Below are 26,309 nucleotides of genomic sequence, written 5' to 3'. Positions count from 1 at the left end.
GGAGAAACATTTAATAAACACACCCTGAAGCGCACGCGCACACACACGCACACACAACACACGCACAGAGACTTACTTTAATTTAGTAAGTCTCTGTGACGTTGTTCACCAAAGAATATTCGAATATTCACTTTTTTTTTTTTATTGTTTTCTCTTTAAAAAATATATACTTTATAAAACTTGGCTAGATAGGAAGTCATAAGAATGAGTTGTCAATGCCCCTGGTGGATGAATTTGTTAATGCTCTATACCAGGGGTTCTCAAACCTTTTTAGGACGTGACCCTCAAAATAAACATATTTGAACTGGGGACCCCCACCCTAACAAGCACTTGGAATTGTAGGTATTGCATTTAACTCATTGAATGCCCTTTTCAAGATGGCCGCCAAGTACCAGGATGCCACGTTCCTAAATTTCTAGTGCACAGATCAATTTTTAGTGCACGGATCGTGCACGCCCATGCACCATATATGCACCATATGTGTAGTACTTTTTAACAGCTTTCAAACAAAAGAATCCGCTTGGAAATCCGTTCAGGCATTCATGAGATAGAAGCCTTCAAAGTCAGACAAAACAAACACTGCCACCTTCCTAAATTTCTAGTGCACGGATACATTTTTAGTGCACGGATCGTGCACGCCCATGCCTAGATCATGCACCATATGTGTAGTACTTTTTAACAGCTTTCAAACAAAAAAATCCGCTTGGAAATCCGTTCAGGCATTCATGAGATACAAGCCTTCAAAGTCAGACAAAACAGCCATTTTTGACATTTTGAAAGATGTGTTTGTTATGGGGCTAAAACATGCAATTTCGCAATTGCGATCATGCCTAATACATTTGAGGCATTTTTAGATTTTTTTTTATAATTTTTTTTTTTTTTTCTTTTTTTTCAAAATGGCTTCCAACTCGGGAAACTCGGGCTGTGGCAGCCTGGGACTACTGTAATAACTCGGGAAACTCGGGCCTTGGCAGTCAATGAGTTAATGTGACTCCTCGCGTTGCGAGACGTTGTGAGCATGTAGATCGGCTATTTTCACAATGTTCGCCTCCTGCTTACATATTATATTTCTTTGACAGTTTGGCCAGTCCTGTCGAATATTCGACTATTCGAATACTTTGAGGTCGAATAATTCGAATACTAACAATCACTATTCGTGAATGCCCTACTGCAAAGACGGTACAAACGGAATACTTGGTTCCTTTTGTACACTCTTTGGAGTTAAATTAACACAGTCAGTGCCATATGTAAAGTGGGACCTCTTATATTGCCACCAAAGTGTACAAAGGTTTAAAAAATAGTGTGCAATAAAAGACGATTGGCACTGTTGGCAGGGAAGACCATAGTTAAAAAGACGATTCTATTTTAGAAATCGTCTTTTTGGCATGGTATGAGTTGTTAACTGCCTCAGTACTTTTCTCTGCCTCTCTCTGTCCCTCTATCGCAGTGGTTCTCAACCTTTTCAGGCCGCGACCCCCAAAACAATCATATTTTAACTTGGGACCCCCCCAACCTGACGAGCACTAAGAGTTGAGGAATTACATTTTGTATAACACAGTTCTATTGTGAAAATAGCTGATCTACATGCTCACAACGCCTCGCGTTGCGAGGTGTTGTGAGCATGTAGATCTGCTATTTTCTGCCTCTAGAGGTATTTTCTGCCTCTAGAGGTATTAAAAAGTCCTTAAATCGTCACTTTAGAAATGTGCAGCTACCCTCTATACACTTAAACGTTATGTTTGTTTGTTTACTGTTGAGTGAGAAAACGATGTTGCACATTAAGTTAATCATCTGGGGACCTCCCCAAAATAATGTGGGGACCCCCCTGGGGGTCCCGACCCCACAGGTTGAGAACCACTGCTCTGTCACACGCACGCACGCACACGCTGTGTGATTCCCTGGGCTGGTGGGCCTGCATTCCAGACAGTGATTCCTGGTAGCGTGCTGTGCTGTGGACCGGGATGCAGCAGCAGTGACTCGGTGTGTTGTCGGGGCTCGGCGCACGGTGCGGTCCTGAAGGGACAATTAGTGTTAATGAGAAGCAGACTGCGACGCATGTCAAACAACCACACTCTACACGACTGCTTTAAAAACAACCTCCGCGTAAAAAGCATCCGCCCGCTATCTCCCTATTAACACTTGGGGAGCCAAACGCGTTCAGGGACGAGTTATGGCCACTAGATGTCACCCTGCCACAGGAAGTTATATCGTCGAGGGACGAGTCAACAAATAGTTAACTTTTCGAGACCGCAGCTTCCCTTTGCATGCCCTGAATCCATTACGTCACCCAGCCAGGGCAGGAAGCCCCCTGTCTCTCCCCACACGGAAGGATTTTACATGGCTTTAGATTCTACTTTGAAACATAAGAACGGCTTTATCTGAGAATGAGGTAAAAACAGCCCCATGGAGGCAGAGAGCTGATTGTTTTCACGGCGACACTTTACCGCGAATTTACCGCGATTTTTTTACCGCGAGTTTCGCGAGCGTTTGTAAACAAATGGAGTACCTCCTCAATCTTCTCTGGACACGCACGTGCACACGCACGAAGCTTGCGGGGCTCATCAAAACATAACGTAAGTCAATGGTGGCACCAGCAACAGCTATAAATGTTATAAACCTTGGCCGCCCATGTGTTAATAGGCCGGTGGTTCTCAAACTTTTTTTTCGTGTCAAGGACCCCCATATTGACACTTATTAGCCCCCCATTTGAAAAGATATGCCGGGGACTCATAAGAGAAGGTTTTCACGGCTCTATAGTAGTGATTCTCAACCATTTTAGTTTCAAGTACCCTTAGTTTGACATGGACTAGGCTACAGACCCCCATTTAAATGGTATTTCTATGTCTGAGACCCTAATTGAATGGGGAAAATTAAAATGGTAAAACAGAATTAATTTGCAAGTGTGACTCACGTCACGCCAACAACAATTAATTCTGTCCATGTCCCTTTTATGCCAGTACTGTATATGGACTATGGAGATCCCTGATGTCATCAATATTATGCCCATATCTGGGAATGCCCACATATGGACATATTGTGTCAGTCTCATGATGCCGCAACGCAAGTCACACTTGCAAATTAATTTCGTCCTTGTCCCTTTTACGCCCATATGGAGATCGCGACCTCGCCCTTAGGGCGTCTTACTAGTTTATATTGTAAAATTCCAAAGATCATTTAGATGGGGACCCCCTGGAACTCCCTCAAGGACCCCTGGGGGTCCCCATATCCCACTTTGAGAACCAATACTCTGGGGAAAGACCTGGTCAAGCCTCCACCAGCTGTATACAATTTTGATTAAATGTACAAAATTCACCAAATCTTATCTTCGGTTGGATTTGTACAAAATCTGCGGATAGTGGCTTTAAAGCCTGTATTTTCCTCTCGCTTTTCTTTCTTTTCTTTTTTTCTTTTTTTACAGTCGGTGGGTGTGCTGGTCTGGGTTCAGCATTCCTCTCAGGGCTTAGAAACTTCACACTCACACACACAAACACGTGCACAAACCGTACGTGTACGCATGCACACGCACGTACAGACACACACACACACACACACACACACACACACACACACACACACACACACACACACACACACACACACACACACACACACACACACACAAACGAGAGGGGTTTGGTAGAGAGAGAGAACCCAGTCATTCCATTAGACGTAAACATTTGTGGCTTTTTTTTTTAACACACACACATACACACACAAATGTGTTGTATATAGAAGGCTAACAGGAAAAGTAGCTGTGTGTTAGTGAATGTGATTTCCTCTGCTAGAAATCAGCCTCATGTAGTTTTATTGGCTGAATGGGGGAGGGGGGGGCTACTCGCCCACTGCATGCATGCTGCTTCTGGAACTCCCGTACACTGTGGAATATGAGTCCCTCAGGGCTCTGTTCTAGAGCCCGCTGCATGCTGCTTCTTGGAATCTAAACACTTAAACCCTCTAGTCTTAAGCCTCATTCCCGCGCGCTCGTTTTTTTCCAACGAACCTAAGCACAACGGTGGGGGGCGCGGAGGAAAGGAAGAGCTTGTTTTCGGTGACGGCGACGGAGGCGCGCCGTCTCAGGCGACCTTGAGCCACGCGAGACACCGGCGAGTGAGCGGTAGCGAGCGAGTCACCGTGTCAAGCGTTGCGAAGGTCGCATGAGCTGACTCAGCGCCGTCCGAGTTATGTCAGATATGGACAGAATAGTGGACAGACTTTCGGCACCTCCCGCGGTCCAAGTGAACACAACGGAGCGCTCCCTACTATCTACTTGCCCACTGGCCCCCACCGTTGTGCTTAGGTTCGTTGGCAAACGCCAGGTCTCCAGGTAAAGATATCGTTTTAACCCATTTAGGCCTAGAATTATTGAATGCTTTAACCAGTGAAAAATAGCAGATATACAAGCTGTGCCGCGCTGCAAGCTTGTAGATCTTCTGGGGGGGGGGGGTCCCTGGAACTAGATATTTTGAGATGGGGGTCCGTGGCCAAATAAATATCAGTTTGGGGGTCCTTCACATGAAAAGGTTTGAGAACCACTGACATAGTAGTCTCTCAAGAACAGAATAACTGAGCTCCAGTTAAGTGAAAAGGACCTTTTCTTTGACGATGGCCAGCCAGATTGCTGACATAGAAATATAGGTTTTTCAAAAAATCTTAGAAGGATTCAAAAGACACTTATAGAATCGGGTCAAATTGTTTTCTAGACTCTTCAATCGCTTCACTTTGGTCGAGCTGGTCAGTGTTGAAAAATAATATATGTCACGTCAGAATCAAGGCAAAATACCTGGAAAAGGGGAGTCCCAAAATCAAACACCCAAAACATTCTCCGGAAACATCAACGCTGATTGGATGTCAGGACGCGATTGGTGGAGTCGGGGGGAAGTGAAGGTCACTTCACTTGGATTTTTCCAACTGGGGGCGAAAATAGTGACGCGACCAGCAGTAACGTTCGCGCCGCCCGTTCGGATGGTTCGCGCCGTGCTTGGTCGCGCTTCGTCTCGTCTTTGCGTTCACTTTGTATGTAATCGCGCCGCTCGAACTACCCAGGTTTGAACGCAGCATAAGAAACAAACAAACAAACAAACAAAACTATTTTTTTAACCCTTTAACAGTGAGGATGTGAGTTGTGTAGCGTAGGAGCTGCTTGGTGAGCTGCCAGAGTGGCTTTACGAGAGACATGGCTGCTAGCTGTCTGAAGGCTCTTGGTCAGAGCGTGGGCATTCATTCTGGAGTAACAGCTACTGTTCTCAGGGGTCATCAATATGTCCGTACTTTGTCTTGTCCATGGACATTTTTAGATTTTTCTTTTTTTACACATTATTCTAAATGGTAAATGGTGCATTTATATAGCGCTTTTATCCAAGATGCTTTACATAGATTGTGCATTACATTCACCCATTCACACACTCATTCATACACCGGTGGTGGAGGAAACCATGCAAGGCACCAACCTGCTCACCGGGAGCAATTAGGGGTTCAGAGTCTTGCTCAAGGACGAGGATATTTTGAGATGCGGGTCCGTGGCCAAATACATATCATTTTGGGGGTCCTTCACGTGAAAAGGTTTGAGCACCACTGACATAGTAGTCTCTCAAGAACAGGCTAACTGAGCTCCAGTTAAGTGAAAAGGACCTTTTCTTTGACTATGTCTAGCCAGATTGCTGACATAGAAACATAGGGTTTTAAAAAAGTCTTAGAAGGATTCAAAAGACACTTATAGAATCGGCTCAAAATTCTAATTTTCACGATTTTTCAAAAATAGCAGATCTACAAGCTCGCAGCGCAGCACTCGGTGCCGCGCTACATAATGTGTACCCGTTCTAAATGGGTTAAAAGGTTTGAGCACCACGGATCATAGAAGACATTCTTAGGTATTTTTCAGGCAAAAATGGGTCAATACTAATGTCATTAATCTCCTTACTGTTGTTGTTCGTCCACGTCCAGACGTGGGAGAGGAGGGCCAGAGGTCCTGTGGGAAGGCTCTGGGCGGAGGAGGAGGAGGAGGCGTCATGGCCGACCACCAGTTCTCGGACGCCGACGACTCGGAGGACGACGACGGGGCGGACGACGTGGACGACGACGAGGACGACGAGGACGACTACAACGACGGCGACTCCACGCCCAAGACGCGCTCGCGCTCCACCAGCCCGCAGCCGCTCTACGGGCTGCCCGCCATGTCGGTCACCTCCGTGGCCGCCTCCCACTCGCTCACGCACTACCACCCCTCCTCCCATCACCTGCTCCACCACCACCACCGCCACCACTCCGAGCTCCTAGGTAAACAAGAGTTGTTTTAGCTGTCTTCTGTTTTATCAATTTCTTTTACCATTCATCAAGTGTTTTATTTATAGGCCTATATATAGTTGTTGTCCCCAGGTGGAAACCTTGTATGTCCGAAACCGTTTTGTATTTTTGTGCAACAGTCTTGTATGGTGAAGCAGGGCTTTACTTTATGGGGGGGGGGGGGGGGGGGGGGGGGGACATATACATTTGAAACTTGGAGGTAATTGGTTTCTGCCCGACAGTGACGATATATGTTTTTTTTTTTTTTTTTTTACATTTTATCAATGAATCAATTAACCATTTAAGTCCTATTTCATACTTTGTCGCACACTGGTACAAACAATTTTTCACTATTGCAAAAGCTCCCAACACGTCGTGGCGCTTTGTGAGCTAGTAGAACAGATATTTTCTCTTGTTGTTTTTTTTCCAAATTTATTTTTTTACATTCTCTGAAGTTTGTTGCTTCTGCTGACAGGCCCAAAATAGGAACCGATTGTTATTATTTATTCAATGTTAGTTTGTTTTTCATTATCATAATCAACTAAATGGATTAGTTTGATGAACTGTCACACCCCTGTGTAACCCTAACAGGCACCAACAACAAGCCACAGTTGTTCGGCTACTTCACCACCGTGCCCAGCATCCAGATCACACCGCAGGGAGCAGAGAGAGAGGCTGAATGCCAGCAGGTAAGACTGAGCAGTAATGCTTCATTTAGAATCCGTCGCAAGACCGCCTTGGTTGCTGAAAATAGACCATCTTCTCCACTTCTGGCTCCCACACTGTGGAATGAACTCTCCATTGCAATTAGACCATTGCAGACTCACTCACTAGCCTGGATACCAGCCTGTTATGCTACATTCAGTGGATTGGTTTTGTCACTTTGGTCCTCAGTCTTGAAAGCCTCCATTGGACTCGTGTTTCCTGACGCCACCTGTTACGTAGGCGACGTCGTTGCTGATTGTATGTTGTTCCAACGAATCAGAGTAGGGTTAGGGTAGCTACGTCATCAGCCAGCCAATACACACTGGTGTATTTGTCCCACCCCGCACCACAGACCAATCGGAAGCCGCGAGTGGTTTTCACTCTTCACTCTTTCTATCTGCTTTGGAGATTGGAGCCTGGCCAGACTGAGAAGCGAAGTGACAAAACCAATCCATGGAACGTAGCGTAGCAGGCTGGTACCCAGGCTATCAATGATGGCTTATATGCAAAGGATAACATGTCATTTTGATAGCATCTTACGGTATGTAGTCAGATGCCACGTCATTGTTGACCTGGTGTCCTAGTATAGTGTGTATAGTTTCAATGTAGAGATTATTGATTATTGAGTTAAGCCGTGTACACACTACAGATATATAGTTATAAAAATAAGCGAGCTAAACAACCAGGCAGCTTGGTCAAAACCATGCAGCTTTATTTTTATGCAAATGAGCGTGTCCAAGGTACCTGTCACTCAACTCTATGCCAGTCAGCCTGCTTTCGATGAGAGAAAACAGGTTGTTTTAACAGGAGTGCATTCGGAAACCTATAATATAAAATAGCCTCTCTAGATGGGTATTTCCCATCTAGAGAGGCTATTTTTTTACTACATAATCTTTTTCTGGTTAAAAAATAAGAATAGAACATTCAAACAAGCTGTTAAATAACTTAACAAGCCGTTTTGGTCGGTACCGTTGCCTGTACGTAGGCTGGGACACACACACACACACACACACACACACACACACACACACACACACACACACACACACACACACACACACACACACAGCGCGCGTTCAAATAGCCTCTAGCTGCACAACGGCTCCTGTCCCTGGGCAGATGACACAGACCACGGCCAGAGCGGACAAAGCGCCGCAAAATAAACATCCAATGCAAGAAGGGACAGCAGTGGGGAACGCCACCGAGTTATATGAGTTCCCTTCGGCGTTGTCGTATGTATCATTTTCGGTACGACCACGAGCAATGAGCAAACGAACAGCGTCGCTTCTGCAGAAACTAAAGTGGAAGCTGCCCCAGCCGTATCTGGTCTCAGCTGTGGGGAGTTGAGAACAAAAGGATTGCTAATTGATTGGAATGTACTCAACGCGTCTCTCTCTCTTTCGCTCTCTCTCTCTCTCTCTCTCACTCACTCACGCACACACAACGCTCCCCCCAGTACCGGTCTCCTCTCCTCAACCTCTGGAGGGAGGCTATTATTCCAAACGTAGGAGACGGTGGTAACCACCGGGTGGTTGTAACACCGTCCTACGGTAGGAATACTCGCTCACGGGAGGACAGAGGGTTTTCACGACTTTTTGGTTGTATATCCTTTCATTTAAGTCCATATATATGGCAAATTATCATTAATATTACATATATAGCCGTTATTTAAAAAAAGTTGAAATATTGCAATTTCTGCAGCTCCGTGTCTGTGGTCAGACGAGTTGATTCGGGGGGCTGAATCCCCGCCTACTCAGACCATGCTGTGATCTGATTGGTTGGGCAAAACAAAGCAAGTTATGTTGCAGTGTGAACGATAAAAAAAAGCTGCTATAAAATTGAGGACTAGTGAAAAAAAAGCAAACTTTTCATTTCCAAGCTTTTTTTCGAGCATGGAAGCTGGTTTCCATAGAGATAACATTGAATTACCAAGCTAAACGTTCAACTATATATCTGTAGTGTGTACGAGGCATAAAGCACCATTCCCAATGGGCAGGATAACTATTACTATATCTTTCACCATTGTATTTTTTTTATAGTTGGTGTGAACACTGCCGTCCACTTGGCTGGAACAATTTTAAAACTATATTTTTTATAGTTATAGTTCTCAGTGTGAATGCCCCTTTAGACTGATGATCTTGGATTACCTATGATCCTACTATTTCTATGCATTTGATGTATCACCTCTCCTTCTGCCCTCCACCTGCCTCTCCCTCTCTGCCCTACAGGGGGCTCCAGTGAGCAACAGCAGCAGCAGCATGGACGAGGACCTCCCCGTCCCGTCCCCGGACCCGTCCTCCTCTCTCTCCCCGTCCTCCCGCCTGTCCTCGCCTGGCCTGGACCCCCCGCTGTCCCCCGCCTCCTCCTCCTCCCCCTCCTCGCGACGCTACCTGTCACCGCACAGGTGAGCTTTTTGGTCCAATGCTAGTTTCACTCTGCATTCTATTTATCATCATCAATTTTAGATGTGAAGCAACTCTCCGCTTTACGTACCAGTAAGACTCCCTAATCGGGAGATAAGCGACCGTAGGTGGCTTATCTCCACAAATAGGGCAAAAATTAGTTTTTCCAAAATCTTCCTGATCCATGTTGATGACATGAGTGTAGACATGCTGTGTAGTGATATTCGTGATTTTAGGGCAAAAACTGTAGGAGCAGTGTCCAAAAATGTGTTTTAAAAATCGGCCTGAAGGTGGCGCTAGAATAGGGCCATCTGAGAAATGAGGGGTGGGGTGTCCGCGTTGCCTTGGCGGACGAATAGCTACCGGCCCCGGCTCTCCCGGACGCTCCTAGCCCGACTTACGGCATTTTATGTGTGCTGCAGTGGCAGGGGGTCCTCCACTGGGGGCGCCACCACTTTTGCATTCGTTCTAGAGCACCAGGAGTCGGTGGTCCCCGGGAATTCCCCGTGAGCAGCCCCGTTGGGGTGGTCATTTGGTCATTTTTGCACATTTGGTCATTTTTTACATCTGGGGGTCTGGGGGTCCCTGGGGCTCTGGGGGTCCTTGGAGGTTGTAGTTTGGCAGTCAAGGAGTGTGTGCAAAATTTGGCATGGATCGGGGCAACGGTTGTGGAGATATGAGCAGGGCAAAAGTGTGACGGACTCACGGACTGACGCACGGACAGCCGGTGGAGGTTTTGATAGTAAATGCGACCTGACGGTCGCAAATATTTGACAATTTGATATTAAAAGTTAAGTTATTCAATTGAAACTTTAGAACAATGTTAACACATTAAGCTAATCATCTGGGGACCCCCTCAAAGTCATTTAGGGGGGTTCGGGAACAACTGTTCTATTGTCTTTGTTCATAAGAGCGTCTTCCTAAAATGTCCTCAAAATGGTTCCATTGCCACAGGGAGCTGTCGCCCCGTGGCGGGCGCCGCCTCTCGCCCCGGCGGGACATCTCTCCCCTGCGCCACATCTCGCCCAAGAGGGACCTGGGCGGAGGGGTCTTCCACCGGCGGGACCTGTCCCCCAGGAGGGAGCTGTCGTCTCGGGGGCTCCTGTCCCCTCACCCGGGAGGGGGGCCCGGCAGCAGGCCCGCCTCTCCGGGAGGAGGGGGGGCGACGGGGGGCAGGGACTACAAGCGGGACCTGTCGCCGCGCGGCCGCCACAGGGGCATGATACGAGCCCTGTCCCCCCGCCGAGGGGGGCTGCACCACCACCAGCACCAGAGGTGAGAAGAAGGGTTTAAAGTTAGTTGACTTTTGGAAAATGTCATCTTCAATGTTAACCTGTTAAAGAACCTGCCGATAATAAAAAAATATCTCTCTTCTAAGGGAGAGTTTGAAGGTCCCATTTTTAACACAAGAAAACACCTGATTGGTTAAAAAAGAAAATGCTTTTTTAGACGTGCGCCTCTAGTGGAAGCAGTGTGTCCAGCCTGACTGAGTGAGAGAGACAGGCAATGAAAGCAGTGAAATAAATACAATATGTTTGTAAAAAAAAATATATATATATATATATATCAGAGATTGCGTTAGACCGGGAATTGCCGGATTTGACCGATTTGTTATGGCCAAGACCGAAAAATAAAATTCCTCCCGGACATCCTGACCGATTGAAAAACCAATGGTCAATTATTATTATCGCTGTCTGCTCCTCTGCGCAGGCTGCCTGCCTCTCTCTCTCTCTCTCTCTCTCTCTCTCTCTCTCTCTCTCTCTCTCTCTCTCTCGCTCGTTCTCTCTCTCTCTCTCTCTCTCTCTCTCTCTCTCTCTCGCTCTTTCTCTCTCTCTCTCTCTCTCGCTCGCTCGCTCGCCCGCCCGCCCGCGCGCTCCCCCCGTTCTCTCTCTCTCTTTCTCTCTCTCGCTCGCTCATTTCAGTGTCAGTTTGCGATGCACGCACAGCATGTAAAGCCATGGGAATTAAGGAATGCACGCACGGTCAGCAATCAACCCATAAACAAACATTATACACTTGATTGAAGTTATGAGGAGAGGAGATGGAGTGGAGACAGTAGGAAGAACAAAGCCTTATCAACTCTCCCAAAGTTGCATAACATGCGCATGGACGCACTGTCACCACTCGATAGTGAGTATTGGATTAATTGCTGGCCAGATGAATCTATCAACCTTTTCATTATTCTGAAGTCAAGACATGGTATTGTATTGTTGGCATGAAACATGATGCAACAGAAAGACGTTGTTGTGAAAGCAGTGTGCGTGTGCCACATGCAGACAGCCTGCGCGAACAGCGCGATTAGTCCAATATAATTAATTCCCTTATGCAAGATTGAAGCGTTTTTTTCTTTTTAGCCTATACTTTTTCATTCAATTTGTTTTCAGTCCCAACTATGCAGTAGGCCTAATACTTAACTGTTGCTATTGGCTGTTTGTGCACCTGCTTGTAATGTATGCATTAAAATGATTGTCCGGTATATTCTTCAGATGTCCGGTAAATTTTAATCATGCCGGTCACGGTGACCGGCAGTTAAAAATCCTAGCGCAATCACTGATATATATATATATAATGAAATATAAACGTCTTCATCCGGCGATGATCTGCTCTCTCTCTCTCTCTCCCTCTCTCTCTATCTCTCTCTCTCTCTCTCTCTCTCTCTCTCTCTCTCTCTCTCTCTCTTCACGTTCTCGCCTTCATACTCTGGAACCATTGGACAAATGGAATATTTGGTTCCATTTGTACACTCTCAGAGTTATTGGGCGGTGTCCTTGACCTTGACCTGGTATCCTATAATTCTCATGTACAGATGTATTAATATTTGATAGTATATTGTTTAAACTGATGCTAGATTATTAGTGTGGTTGCCTGAAGGGCAACACACTATAGATCTGGGGAAACTTTATTCTGGATAAACGTATCCGCTGCCATTGGAAATTGATGGAAACCAGATTTGTTATTTGGAATTCAATGGGGGAAAAGATGCAATTGGAAATTGCAAGTGTGTTTGTCGTGACTCTATTCTGCATCTTTTCTAGTTATCTTTTATGCTTGTTATCCAAAACCAGTTAACTTTACTGGACCCCCTCCTAGGGACCCCCTCCTAGGGCACTCACAGTATATTCGAATATCAACGTCACTATTCGACGTTGTTCACCGAATTTGAATATTCACTTATTTTTTATTTTATTTGTTTCTCTCTTTAAAAAAACTAGCCCTTACCCGTTCAAAGATATGAGCTCCGAAATGATGTGCAGTGTGTGGGTTATGGGGTGTGCACTGTGCACACAGTATATGAGGGATGGAAAGTAACTTTAACTGGTGCTTGCATGATAATATGTAGCATGGAGCATCAATGTAAGAAATACCCTTTAAGAAATACCCTTTAAGAAATACCCTTTTCGTTTAATGGCTACAGAGATACCGTGTACCGATCTGCATGATTTTTGGACACACACACACACACACACACACACACACACACACACACACACACACACACACACACACACACACACACACACACACACACACACACACACAGGTTTGCAATTGCTACTTTGTGGGGACATTACACATAGTGTACTATCTTTTTGGGGACATTCCATTCATTTCTAACCCTAACCCTTAACCTAACCCCTAAACACCTTGTGGGGACATATTAATTTGTCCCCACAAGGTTTTTTCCTCCGATTGTACTATCTTTAAAGATAGTATTGCAAGCACACACACACACACACACACACACACACACACACACACACACACACACACACACACACACACACACACACACACACACACACACACACACACACACAGCTGGTTAAACATGTTGCCTCATGCTAGATGCAGAATAGATAAGCCTCATGCTAGATGCAGAATAGATAGTAGATACACCATAAAAATGCTAATACTAATAATTACCAGTGGGAAAAACAGCGGCCAGCCGGCAAACTTGATGCCTTGCTGGAGGAAGAGCCAGCTAATGCAACAGTCAGTACTAGACTGAGAATTGCTTGTTTGTATTGGATGAAAAAAAAAAGAAAAAAAAGATATATATCCTGTCGAATATTCAACTATTCGAATACTTTGAGGTAGAATAATTCGAATACTTAAAATCACTATTCGTGAATGCCCTACCCCGTCCTGTTATTGCTCAGTAAACATCTTTGCCAAAAAGTGGGCTGTTAACCCTTTCAGTGCCCAGAATCACCACTAGAGGGTGCCCAATGGCCATAGAATCCACCATAGACATACGCTGTATATGCACAAGCCGTGCGCAGCCATGACGCGCCTGAACACTTTCCTTTGTGCATGAACAGGAACAGGATGAAGTTAGCTTGAAGTTAGCTATTGGCTACCAAGCATTTTAGAAGCCCTATTTTCAGCGATTTAGCCGTGATTAAACCTTGCACACCTCATGGATATGCATGGAACAGAGAAAATGAGCTCTAAAGATCCTGGATTGCATTGGAGTGGATGGCAAATATCGGCGGCGCGACGCTCTCGCGGGCCGTGTAAACAGATGACGGCCGGCGGCCCGTCTCGAACCTTTTTTTCTTTTCTTTTTTATAAAAAAAACAAAAAGCCGAACTAGTTCGGGTTTGGCACCCCGAACGTTATTAAGGTCCAAACTATCCCGAACTAGTTCGGGATAGGCACAATAAGAGTTAAATCTTTTATTGGCTGTTGGTTGTCATAGCTACCAGTTCCCACCTGATGTTGTGTGGGAGTCCAGACTGCTGCAGACCATACTGAATAACGGCGAACTTGCATAACGTCTTCAGACTCGGACTTAAGTCTAGGATGTAAAGGTGATCATTGGCTGTGTCGAAGGATTTATATCCTCCAAAGAGGATGATGCAATCTCCCACCACCATACAACAGTGCACCCCCCACATTGTGTAATTATAAATGTCCAAACATGGAACATTCCCTTTGGACTCAACCTTCTTCCAGGTGAAGGTCGCTGGACTGAGTCTCCACAGATCTTTAATACTATAGCTCCTGCCACCAAATATGTACAGCTCTCCATTGTAGGTAAAGGCTGAATGACTGGAGCTTCCATTTGAGAAAAGCTGTGCAGAAGATGTGTTCAGCCAGCAGTTGGTCTCTGTGTCAAACACACTGATGGTGTAGTAGTAGCCCTTGTTCCCCCAGCCCCCAAATACGTACATCTTTGTCCCGATGATGGTGGCAGAGTGCTGGTATGAAGCTGGTGGAGGAGTTCCTCTGGTGTTAATTAAAGACCAGACCATTGTAGTGGTGTCCAACTTGTAGATGTCATTAGTGAAGCCAGCCAGATTTTTGTATCCTCCATAGATAAACATGACATCCCCAAAGACACAGGCTGAGTGGCCCTGCCTTCCCTCTGGAGCATTCCCAGAAACCCCGGGTGTGAGCATTTTATGGGCGTCGACATCAAATGCATAAAGAACCTTGCTGTAGTTCCCTGTGTCAGTAATTCCCCCCCAGATGTAGATGAAAGGGTCGATCAGCACAGCAGTGCGCCTGGCGCTCATGAGGTGAACCTCGAGGGGGCGTTGTCCTCTTCCAGGAGTCTCTGGGGGCAACCTGGTCCAGCATAAAGACACCGTGTTGAAAACATGCACCTCAGTCCGACGCTCTGACTTGATAAAGTCCCCTCTGAAGCAGTACACTTTGTGGTTCACTGCTACAGCGGCATCAAACACTACCTCTGGTGGGCCTTTTAGTTGCACTGTGCAACGAAGCATTTCACAAAGCAGTTTAAGTTTCGACTTCTAAGAGAACTCAGTCCTATTGTGTGCGTCAGCACTTATATAGGTTAGCGGGTCTAAGTGTGTAGGTCAAGTATGTGTGTCGTCAGTCATCTACGACACACAGACGTCATAGACTGACCTGCAACTACCAACTACTCTGGCAACTGATACAGTGGTTATTTTACCTATGAATCCAGGTGTGTGTGTGTGTGTGTGTGTGTGTGTGTGTGTGTGTGTGTGTGTGTGTGTGTGTGTGTGTGTGTGTGTGTGTGTGTGTGTGTGTGTGTGTGTGTGTGTGTGTGTGTGTGTGTGTGTGTGTGCGTGTGTGTAACGCTCAGTGTACAAATTGGCATCCGTACAAGTGGCTAAATATGTATTTTAGACACAATAAGCCCATTCCCAAGATGCACCACAATCTGTCATGGGCGGATGTGACTTATGGGGTCTAGTAGTGTTACTGTAAATAGTGATAAAGAAATAGCTAGCATATTGTGTCCATTTTAATAATCTTTTTTTAATAATCGACTCGTCTTTTCTTTTCTCTAATTACAATCTAAAATATGAACCCTTGTTGTAAAAAAACAAAGTTGTCCTTTAAGTGACTCTGGATAAAGGGCGCCTGCTAAACGCCTAAACAGTAAACGTGTTATTGTTTTTTCCTTCCTGCTCTCAGCCACCAGGGGGCGGTGCCCTCGCTGGGCAGCGTGTGGAGCCTGAGGCAGGGCTACCAGGTCCTGACCCAGGAAGAGCTGCAGCACAGAGCCAGCACACACATGGACACGGTAAGATCAGTGGTGTGAAGTAACGAAGTACCTTTACTTTTACATGTACTGTACTTACTACTTAACTCTCAAATACCTGGAACGCGCCCGAGTCGCGTTAGATTTGAACCACTTTAACCATTATTGTATGCTTTAACTATTGAAAAATAGCAGATATACAAGCTCACAGCGCGGCACCGAGTGCCGCGCTGCGAGCTTGTAGATCTGCTATTTTTGAAAAATCATGAAAATGTGTGCAAGTCTTTGAATATCCTTGACACGATCTTTGACCCGACTTCTAAATCCTTCCTCTAAATCAGTGGTTCTCAAACTTTTTCATGTCAAGGACCCCCAAAATTACATTTATTCGGCCGCAGACCACCATCTAAAAATATGTTGTTCCAGGGACCACCCAGAAGCAGATATTTGAGTTACAAAAGTCTGCTTTGAAAAATATATATTGACAAATTTGCACACATTTTCACGATTTTTAAAAAATAGCAGATCTACAAGCTCGCAGCGCGGCACTCGGTGCCACGCTGTGAGCTTGTATATCTGCTATTTTTCGATAGTTAAAGCAGTCAATAATTGTAGGCCTAAATGGGTTAAAGGAGGACTTCACCACTTTTCAACTTGTCTTCATATAATAGGTCCTCACTAATGTTCATGATAAAATAGCACAATTCTTTTCTACTCAGTCTATGTCTCATAGGAGAGCTGTTAAATCCTTCCACCGGTGACATCATCGTTTGACAGATTTTTTAAACAATAACTTTGAAAAAAAATATATATATATATATATATTATCACAAGAACAATGGCTTCCACTTTAACATTGCAACTTTTCAGGAATAAAAAGCCTGCAGTTTCTATTAGCTTGCATTTCCCATTGATGATGTCACCGGTGGAAGGATTTGACCCACCCACAGCTCTCCTATGAGACCCAAACTGAGTAGAAAGAAATTGTGATATTTTATCATGAACATTAGAGAGGACCTATTATATGAAGATAGGTTGAAAAGTGGTGAAGTCCTCCTTTAAGTACAATTTTGAGGTATTTTTACTTTTCTAGAGTATGTCCAATTTTCTATACTTTTACTTCTACTCCATTACGTCCACTACAACAATTTCAACCCCACAGCATCCTTATTCGAGGTGTTGTGAGCTTGTAGATCAGCTAATGTCAGTGAGACGCTGTGGGAAATAAATTAGAGAAATCTTGGTAACTTTTAGACGTATCAATCTAGGAGTCCTACTTTTTTTTTCACAACGATCTGTATGTAAAAGGTTATGTACAGAACCACTACTGTACATAACAGAATGCCTACCCTCTTATTCCCTCCCTCTCCATCTTAAATGCTCTCTCCTCATGCTCTCCCTCTATCTCCTCTCTCTCTCTCTCTCTCTCTCTCTCTCTCTCTCTCTCTCTCTCTCTCTCTCTCTCTCTCTCTCTGCACAGCAGTGCAGTTAATTCATGTGTGAGGAAGGCAGGTTGCAGTGTTCACACACGCTGCCTTCCTCTGCTGTCTGGCCTGCTGACAGGGAGGGAGGGAGAGAGGGAGAGAGGGAGGGAGGGAGGGAGGGAGAGGGAGGGAGGGAGGGAGGGAGAGAGGGAGGGAGGGAGGAGAGGAAGAATGAAGGATTGAGGAAGGGGAGGAGAGAGGGAGTTGGAGAAAGGGAGACAGACAGAGTAACGGCCAATACATGCTAGAGTTCTAAACAGGCCTGAAAATGGTTGCCAAAATCAGGCCTGATTGCCCGATTCCCGGACTATAATCAGGAGAGAGTCGGGACCTGGAAGCACACAGGTTTTCGAGAACTAGTTCTGAGTTCTGCCCTGTCAGAAGTTCTGACATCACCTGCCTTTCAGAAGAAAGGTTTGGACGTGTTAAGGGGCTTAAAAGGTCGAAAACGGCAGGTGTCCTCAGAGCTCTATATCAGTGATTCTCAACCTGTGGGTCGGGACTATTGTGGGGGGTCTCCAGATGATTAACTTAATGTGCAACATTGTTTTCTCTCTCAACAGTAAACAAACCAACATAAATTGTGTATAGTGTGTATATGTAAGTCGTAAGTGTATAGAGGGTTTATGAACATTTCTAAAGAGATACAGTATGGGACAAGCTACATATGAAATAAATACACAGAATTAAACTGAAGAGAGATTGACTGGACAGCGTAAAAAAAACGTGGCAGACAGAAGAATTATTGTGTGTGTGTGTGTGTGTGTGTGTGTGTGTGTGTGTGTGTGTGTGTGTGTGTGTGTGTGTGTGTGTGTGTGTGTGTGTGTGTGTGTGTGTGTGTGTGTGTGTGTGTGTGTGTGTGTGTGTGTGTGTGTGTGTGTGTGTGGATAAGGTGGTCAGACGGAGGTGGTAACGGGAGCTTGGCCTGTGGTCGGACGGTTAATAACACGTCTGTTTTTCTTCTTAAGAGCCCCAGTTAAAACGCTGGCGCTTTAATAAACTATGAAAGAGCGAGTGTGTCTGTGCGTGTGTGTGCGTGTGCGTTTGTGTGTGTGTGTGTGTGTGTGTGTGTGTGTGTGTGTGTGTCTGTGTGTCTGTGTGTGCACGCGTGCGTGCGAGAGAGAGAAAGTGAGGGAGTGAAACTCTACTCAATAATTGACTGTTTTCTCAAATACGTTTTTTTTCTTCTGGACTTCCTTAAAAAGCGGCTGGTAGTTTGGTGTTATGACATCGATTTTTCCAACTTTCCCCAAAACCCATTAAATGGCTCTGTCCATTCTTCTCTTATTTCTCTCCTCTTGATCCTTGCTTGTTAGCGGCCAATAAGTAAGAGAAATCACCAGAGGTCCTATAGCTGAGAGCTGAGCGCACGCAACACTATCCTCAGTGTTGATTTAACCCAACTGGTCATTTCAGATTTTAGCGTTGGATATACAAAGAAAATAGCAAATCTACAAGCTTGCAGCGCATCACTTCGTGCCGCACTGCGAGCTTGTATATCTGCTATTTTTCAATAGCTAAAGCATAAAGTGTACGTGGGTGTGTTTCTGTTTCCATTCTGACAAAGATCTCCTCTCTCTCTCTTTCTCTCTCTTCTGTGCAGGAACAGAGGGCCTGCTCCCCGTTGTCAGGCGGCCACCACCAGGGCGGCGCCCACGCCAACCTGTCCAGCCCACCTCGCCCGGTGCTGTTCAGCCACCTCCCACTGCACTCCCAACTACAGGTGAGTGCATGGTCGTCGCCCCCCCCCCCCCCCCCCCCCCCCCCCCCCCCCTTCGCGGGGACCATGTTGTTAACGCCAGTGTTTCTCCACCTTTTCTATAAAAATGTGTGGCCCTCCCACCCGTTGTTGATTTAAAAATTGACGATCTACAAGCTCACAAATACTCAAAACGTTGTGAGCTTGGGGATCTTCTATTTTCAGGCACAACGCCACCAAGTCCTGCCAAAAATAGATCATCAACTGTAGATTTAGTCGACTAAAAGCTTATCTCACTACCTAATCAGAATGCGTACCACAGCAAGTGCGTGTATGTATGTATGTATGTATGTATGTATGTATGTATGTATGTATGTATGTATGTATGTATGTATGTATGTATGTATGTATGTATGTATGTATGTATGTCCATCTGTAACTCCACGTTCAGCAGTTGTTCAATTGTCTAAAAAACATAATACAAAAATCAATAACGCATCTGCCTTGCTGACCATCTACTTTTCCACATTCAGACGTGTCTCTACTTCTCATAATCACAAAATGTTTACAACATATCCCCAAATATTGGCCTGTAGGCGGTGCAGAGCCGGACTGGGGCACCACACAGTAGGCGGTGCAGGGCCGGAGGGTTCTGTCAGCATCCCTGTGTTGGCTGATCTGAGTGAACGGGTGGGGTTGTAGGGGTTGATCAGGCTTTGGATGGTGTTTATGCACTATTTCTGCCTCTCTGACCCAGGACAACCCCTGGATGGGTAGATCATCCATCACACTGCTCTCCCCAGGGGAAGCTCAATGCTGCTTGGCACCAGGGCTGACATTGTTCTCCCTGGGTTGAAGCGTTTTGCCCCGTGGGCCAAAGATCCATTGTTAAAAGATAATGGGAGGGACAAACAGCTGGCTTGCCAACTAAGTAACAATAACAGCAAAAATAGGAAAAATAGGAAGTGAAGAGCAATTGGGATAGACCATATTATGGACCTTTGGGGGTCCATTTGGTTCCATTTGTACACCGTAAGGGGTCATTTGGGACCCCCTAAAGCAGGGGTTCTCAAACTTTCTTTCCTAGCACGACCCCATATTATAAGGGATTCTTTTTTTGGCTACACCATCAAGGGATTCGCGTGCGTGCAGTGTTGATTTCGTTGACTAAAACTATGACGAAAAATGTTCGTCGACTACCTTTTTTCACTGACGAAAACTAAATAGAAACGAAAAAAAGAAAAAAAAACTAAGCTATGGTGACTAAAACTATGACTAAATATATTGACAATTTTGTCAACAAATAAAAACTAAATTTCACGGTAGGGACTAGTGGAGAAGAGATCCAGTAGAACTAAAAGACAAGTCATTTTATGTTTGGTTGCACTCGGGTGTTGCACTCTGAAAATAGCCGATCTACAAGCTCACAACGCGTCGCATGCAATAGTCCGGGAGCCGTGGGGGTGAACGTGGATTCGCCTGTAAAAGTTTTTTTCTCTGAAAATAGCCGATCTACAAGCTCACAACGCGTCGCATGCAATAAAAGTGTGTAAAATCAGCCATTATGACACCATCAAGCCCCGCCAAAAATGTTTTGTCGACTAAATCAACTGTACATTTAGTCAACTAAAATATTATGATATTTAGTCGACTAAAACTAGACTAAAACTAAAACATTTCAGATTACTAAAATATGACTAAAACTAAATCGCATTTTATTCAAAAGACTGGAACTAAAACTAAATCAAAAAATTTGCTGCCAAAATTAACACCTTGTGCGTGCAAGACACCAGTCATGTTGCCATACTGTAGCTTAGCTTTTGCTGAACTGCCGCCACTGATGATTAGAATGTTTTTCCTCACTGGGGTCCACTTCCCCTTCCTTATCGTCACATAACCGCTGGGTTTCTATGGTAGCACCATAAACCTGAAGGAGGAAAGAAAAAAGGAAAAAAGAAGCTGTGTGTCTGGATGTTCAACCCGGGTTATAACCCATTCAGAACGGGTACACTGTATTGTGTATCATTATTTTATGTCTAACTATTGAAAAATAGCAGATATACAAGCTCACAGCGCGGCACCGAGTGCCGCGCTGCGAGCTTGTAGATCTGCTATTTTTGAAAAATCATGAAAATTAGAATTTTGACCCGATTCTATAAGTGTCTTTTGAATCCTTCTAAGGTTTTTTTTTTAAAAACCCTATGTTTCTATGTCAGCAATCTGGCTCGCCATCGTCAGAGAAAAGGTCCTTTTCACTTCAACTGGAGCTCAGTTAGTCTGTTCTTGAGAGACTACTATGTCAGCGGTGCTCAAACCTTTTCATGTGAAGGACCCCCAGAACCCAGAAGCAAAATTTCAGTTACAAACGTTCGCTTTGAAAATACATATATTCAAAGATTTGCACACATTTTCACGACCTTTTCAAAAATAGCAGATCTACAAGCTCGCAGCGCGGCACTCGGTGCCGCGCTGTGAGCTTGTATATCTGCTATTTTTTAATAGTTAAAGCATCCACTAATTTTAGGCCTAAATGGGATAAATAACCAAGTGTGTTACTGTCCCTTACATTGATTGATTGATTGATTGAAGGCTTTATTAGAAGTTTGCATAGGAAAATGTACAGATTCATGACGGTACAGTTCACTGGTACAAGGTCTACTAAAAGGAGATCCATGAAAAGACTAAGCTTATTTCAACAGGAAACCATTAAAGTATCTCATATAACATTGAATGACAGACAAATAGAACACAGTACTATGCAGTAGATATGTAAAGAAAAAAAGAAAACAGTAGGTCTATACAATCAGTAAGTACAGTATATACAATATATACAAGGAAGGGGCAGGTAACAGTAAGTCTAAACAATCAGTATGTACAGTATATACAAGGAAGGGGCAGGGAGGGTAGGGTTGGGCTAGGTTTTTACCAGTTGTGAACGGCTGCTGCCTGTAAGTGGTTTTTTAGGGCAATTTTAAAGGATGCTAGTGATCCACACTCCTTTATGGCCTTCGGTAAGGCATTCCACATTTTTGTGGTGTAGCAGAAGAACGAGTTCGACCCTTTCTTTGAGTTGACTCTGGGTTGAACGTGATCTGTGGCACTGCCTCTGGTGTTGTAATTATGGACATCCTTAACGTTTTTAAAGTATTTTGACAGGTACTTGGGTATCATAGTGGTGTAGTGTATCTTGTACACCAGGCCCATTGCAAGTTGCTGTACTCTGTCATCTACTCTGAGCCACCCCACTCTTAACTGGTGAGTAGCGGTGAGGTGAGTCTGATTGGGAAGGTTAAGCAGGACCCTAATTAGTTTATTTTGGGCTGTTTGGAGTTTAGTTTTTAGGGCTTGTGGGGCGTCACGATACCATACGTGGACTCCATAGTCAAAGAGGGGCTGGATTATTGCACCAGCTATGGTCTTCAGTGTGTTGAAGTTGACCATTGGGGCGATCCTCTGTAGGAAACGAGTTCGTTGGTTGATTTTTTGTATTACTTTTGAAGTCATCTTTTCGCTGGAAAGATTAGCTTCAAGGATACATCCTAAGTAGGAGATTTCGTTTTTTCGTGTTATGACCTTGTCACCCACTTTGATTGTGAAGTTCTCTACCTTTTTGAGGTTATGATTTGATCCAAAGAGGATGGACTCGGTTTTGCCCAGGTGAATTGATAATTTGTTGTCGTTAAGCCATGTGCAGATCTTACTCAGTTCAGAGTTAAGTGTCTTTTCAACCTGCAAGTGGTCCTTGCCCGAGACTAGGAGAGCCGAGTCATCCGCGAACAGGAACAGGTTGCAGTCGCAAGCAGATGCCATGTCGTTCACGTATATTAGGAACAACAGAGGTCCCAGTATGCTACCTTGGGGAACTCCACAGCTTACTGGGAGGGGGGGGGACAGGGTACCGTTAATCTCCACCACCTGTTCCCTCCCCACCAGGTAAGATTGCATCCAGCTCACTGCTGCGCTGTCAAGACCGATGGCTTTTAGTTTCTCAATCAGAATAGCATGATCCACGGTGTCAAATGCCTTCTGGAGGTCCATCATGACCATGCCACTATACTTGCCCTGATCCGCTTCGCGTTTGATTTGGTCAGTCAAATAGAGAAGGCATGTGTCAGTGGAATGGGATTTTCTGAATCCAGATTGGAACTCGTAAATCAGATTTATTACATCACTTTATTACAGTCCCTTTGTAACGGCTGCTGAACACAGGAGGATTGAAACCAACGCTTTCGGTTGTTTCTAATTATAGCGAAATAAGAATAGGTTGTTAGGGTGCTTGCTTGGCACATAGGGGGGAAAATGCCTTCTTCAGCACATCCCCAGTTCCATTCCCCGAAGGCTGTTTGCCGTCATTCCCCTGCTCTCTCTTTCTCACTGTCGCTATCGAAATAAATGCGCACAAAATATTCTTAAAAATAATATGTTTTTGCAATCCTCCATCTGAAATAAATATTATCCAGTGTTGTAAAGTACATTTACTCAAGTACTGTACTTGAGTAGGCCTAAGTACAATTTTTGAGGTACTGGAGTATTTCCAATGTTCAGCACTTTTACGTCCACTCCGTTACATTTCAGAGAAAAAATATTTTGACTCCACTACAATTATTTGAAAACTTTAGTTACTAGTTACTTTATAGAATCATACATGAACCATTTCAGTCCTATACTGTATACATTTTGGCCTTTTGAAAATAGGTGATCTATAAGCTCACAATGTGTCGCGATGTGATCTGCTATTTTCAGATGATTATTATACATTTGAAAACTTGTGAAATGGACATTCTGCATAATGACCACTTTCTACTTTTGGTACTATAAGTACATTTTGATGCCAATACCTTTTGTACTTTTACTCAAGTAAGACTTTAACAGCAGACAATTTACTAGCCATAACAGACTATTACTTCATTGCAGTATTGATCCGCTTACTCATTGTATAACACTTGAGTATTTTCCCACCACTGACATTGTCTCCCCCCCCACGCAGGTGCGCTCGCCCTTCCCCATGATCCCCATCGGCGGGATCCAGATGGTGCACTCCGTCCCCACCTCCGTCACCTCCGGCCACGCCCACGTGCCGCCGGGACACGCCCATAGCCACGCCTCCTCGTCACAGCAGCAACGCCAGCGGCAGCCGCCACCTCACCTGGCGCTGCAGAAGAGCACATCGGAGGAGTCCAACAACGCCAGCGACATCACCATCGGATCCTCCTCCTCGTCCAATGAGAGGGGGCCGGGAAGAGAGAGGCCCTGTAGGGACCCCTCGCAGGTAGGAGATGTTAATGATTAAGAAATTATTCGATTAACCCATTTAGATCGGGAACGCATTATGACGCATTGTTACTTTAACCATTATTGTATAGCTTTAGCTATTGAAAAATAGCAGATATACAAGCTCACAGCGCGGCACAGAGTGCCCCGCTGCGAGCTTGTAGATCTGCTATTTTTGAAAAATCTTTGTGAAAATGTATTTGAATATTTTTCACCCGTTTCTATAAATGTCTCCTATAGCAGAGCGGCACTCCCTGCCAGCTATTTTTCATTCACCATTTTCAGTCACCACATATCCATCTCAAGTACGATCGTGTACAGCCATGCATATCCACACCTACGCCGCGGTGTCGCAAAAAAAGTGTTAAGGTGGTTGCACACTGCACTGCGTGTTTTCGTTGCGTTTTGGAAATCCGAAATCCAAAAGCCAGGGAGAGAGAGAGGAAAGAGAGAGAGAGCAAGGGACTCAGTGCAACAGCTGCGAAAATCGGAAAAAATCAACCCTGGTCCGAAAATAAATACGAAACCGGCGGCAGTGTGCAAACGTGATTGACATAACGTGAGGTTGATTTTTTTATTCACGCGCTCCGAAATTCACTCCGATATTTGGCCCGAAAAACGCAGCAGTGTGCAAAGACCTTTAATCCGCCGTTCTAAAGATATTTTGTTAGCATGTTTACACTTGGAGACTTTCCACAGCACAGGAAACAGATAGCCTATGGGTGTTTTCCTGACAAATTTTACATGGGACTGAATGGAGATCCGGATCCGATTCTTTTGCTTGAATCCTAAAAGCACCCCGGTTTAGTGTGGTTCTTGTAAAGGAGCGCTTGTTTTTGGGGGAGATGACGGAGGCGCGCTGTCTCAGGCAACCTTGGCATGAAGGGGGCATGAGCCGACTCAGTGCCGCTAGAAGTTGTAAATCAGGGGGCCGTAATAGTATATCTTGCCCCCCCCCCCCCCCCCCCCTCCAGCATTTCAGCATTTCACCAGGTTAACATTCACCCTCGTCGAAATACTGGGACGTAGAACAAATGCTCCCGAATTTTCCTTTTGGTCCTAAAAAAACCCAGCTGCTTATCAAATAACCGATGAATCGATCGATAAGGTCATCAACTTTCAATTAACGAATTAACGGATAATTCACATCCCCTACTCGCAGGAGGAGAGGATGGCGTCATCATCGTCGGGACGGGAGGAGGAGTGCATCCGGACGTGCACGGACGCCATCGCCTCCCTCTGCATCGACCCCTCCGAGAGAGGAGGAGGAGGAGGGGTCTCCTCGTCATCAGCACCCTCTCCCTCTTCGTCCTTCGAGTCCCAGCGTGGCGGCGGTGGCTGCGGCGGCCCCCCATCATCCCCCTCCCCGTCCCCCCAGGGTCCCAGGTTAGGGTCCCCGGGGCCGGGGGTCCAGCACTTTATTAGGTCTCCCCACCACCGCCACCCTTCGCCCGACGTTCACTCCTCGTCCTCCCCACACCCCGACAGTCCCGGGACCCCCGGGACCACCACCCAGACCACCCATCAGCCGCCGCCACAACCACAACCACCGCCACCGCCACCACCCCCGCCCCCACCACCCGCCACCTCCTCCAAGCCCCACCTCAGAGGCCCCAAGTCGGGCGCGGCAGCCAGCTAACCCTCCTTATAGCAATGCAACGCACAAAAAGAGGAGCTAAAGAAGAATGGGGGGGCGGCCCCTTAAGAATGGACGGGGCTCCCCCTTATAGAACGTTATATATTGTCGTTGTCGGGTGGAAACCTTGTATGTCCAAAACCGTTTGTTTTGTATTTATCATTTTAAAAATGATTTAAACTAGTGAAAACAGCCGATCTACAAGCACACTGTGCTTGTAGATCAGCTGTTTTCACTACTTTTGTGCGATGGCCATGTGATGAAGCAGGGCTTTACTTTGCGAAAAGATTTACAAATTTGAAACTTGGAGATAGGAGGTTTCTGCCCGACACTGACGTTATCCAACATCAGG

The 26,309-nt window shown here is 45.3% G+C and overlaps 1 protein-coding gene across 1 annotated transcript in view; it reads left to right on the top strand.

Annotated features, from left to right (window-relative positions):
• Positions 1-25,960, top strand: part of hivep2a (HIVEP zinc finger 2a) — a gene marked incomplete at its 3' end in the record, with an annotated part of 134,001 nt that extends 108,041 nt beyond the window's left edge. The window contains exons 20-27 of the mRNA XM_080744793.1: positions 5,941-6,273; positions 6,871-6,968; positions 9,213-9,388; positions 10,341-10,661; positions 15,801-15,909; positions 18,955-19,074; positions 24,038-24,319; positions 25,484-25,960. Of these exons, the coding sequence (XP_080600919.1) occupies positions 5,941-6,273; positions 6,871-6,968; positions 9,213-9,388; positions 10,341-10,661; positions 15,801-15,909; positions 18,955-19,074; positions 24,038-24,319; positions 25,484-25,960 (1,916 nt within the window). The remainder of the gene's footprint in view (positions 1-5,940; positions 6,274-6,870; positions 6,969-9,212; positions 9,389-10,340; positions 10,662-15,800; positions 15,910-18,954; positions 19,075-24,037; positions 24,320-25,483) is intronic.
• Between the last annotated feature and the right edge of the window lie 349 nt (positions 25,961-26,309).

Source organism: Nannobrachium achirus (assembly GCF_963921795.1).
Source record: "Nannobrachium achirus genome assembly, chromosome: 16".
In the NCBI taxonomy this organism is placed as follows: Eukaryota; Metazoa; Chordata; class Actinopteri; order Myctophiformes; family Myctophidae; genus Nannobrachium; species Nannobrachium achirus.
The sequence above is the reverse complement of the archived record's forward strand: the minus strand, read 5'-3'. Positions and strand labels throughout refer to the sequence as shown.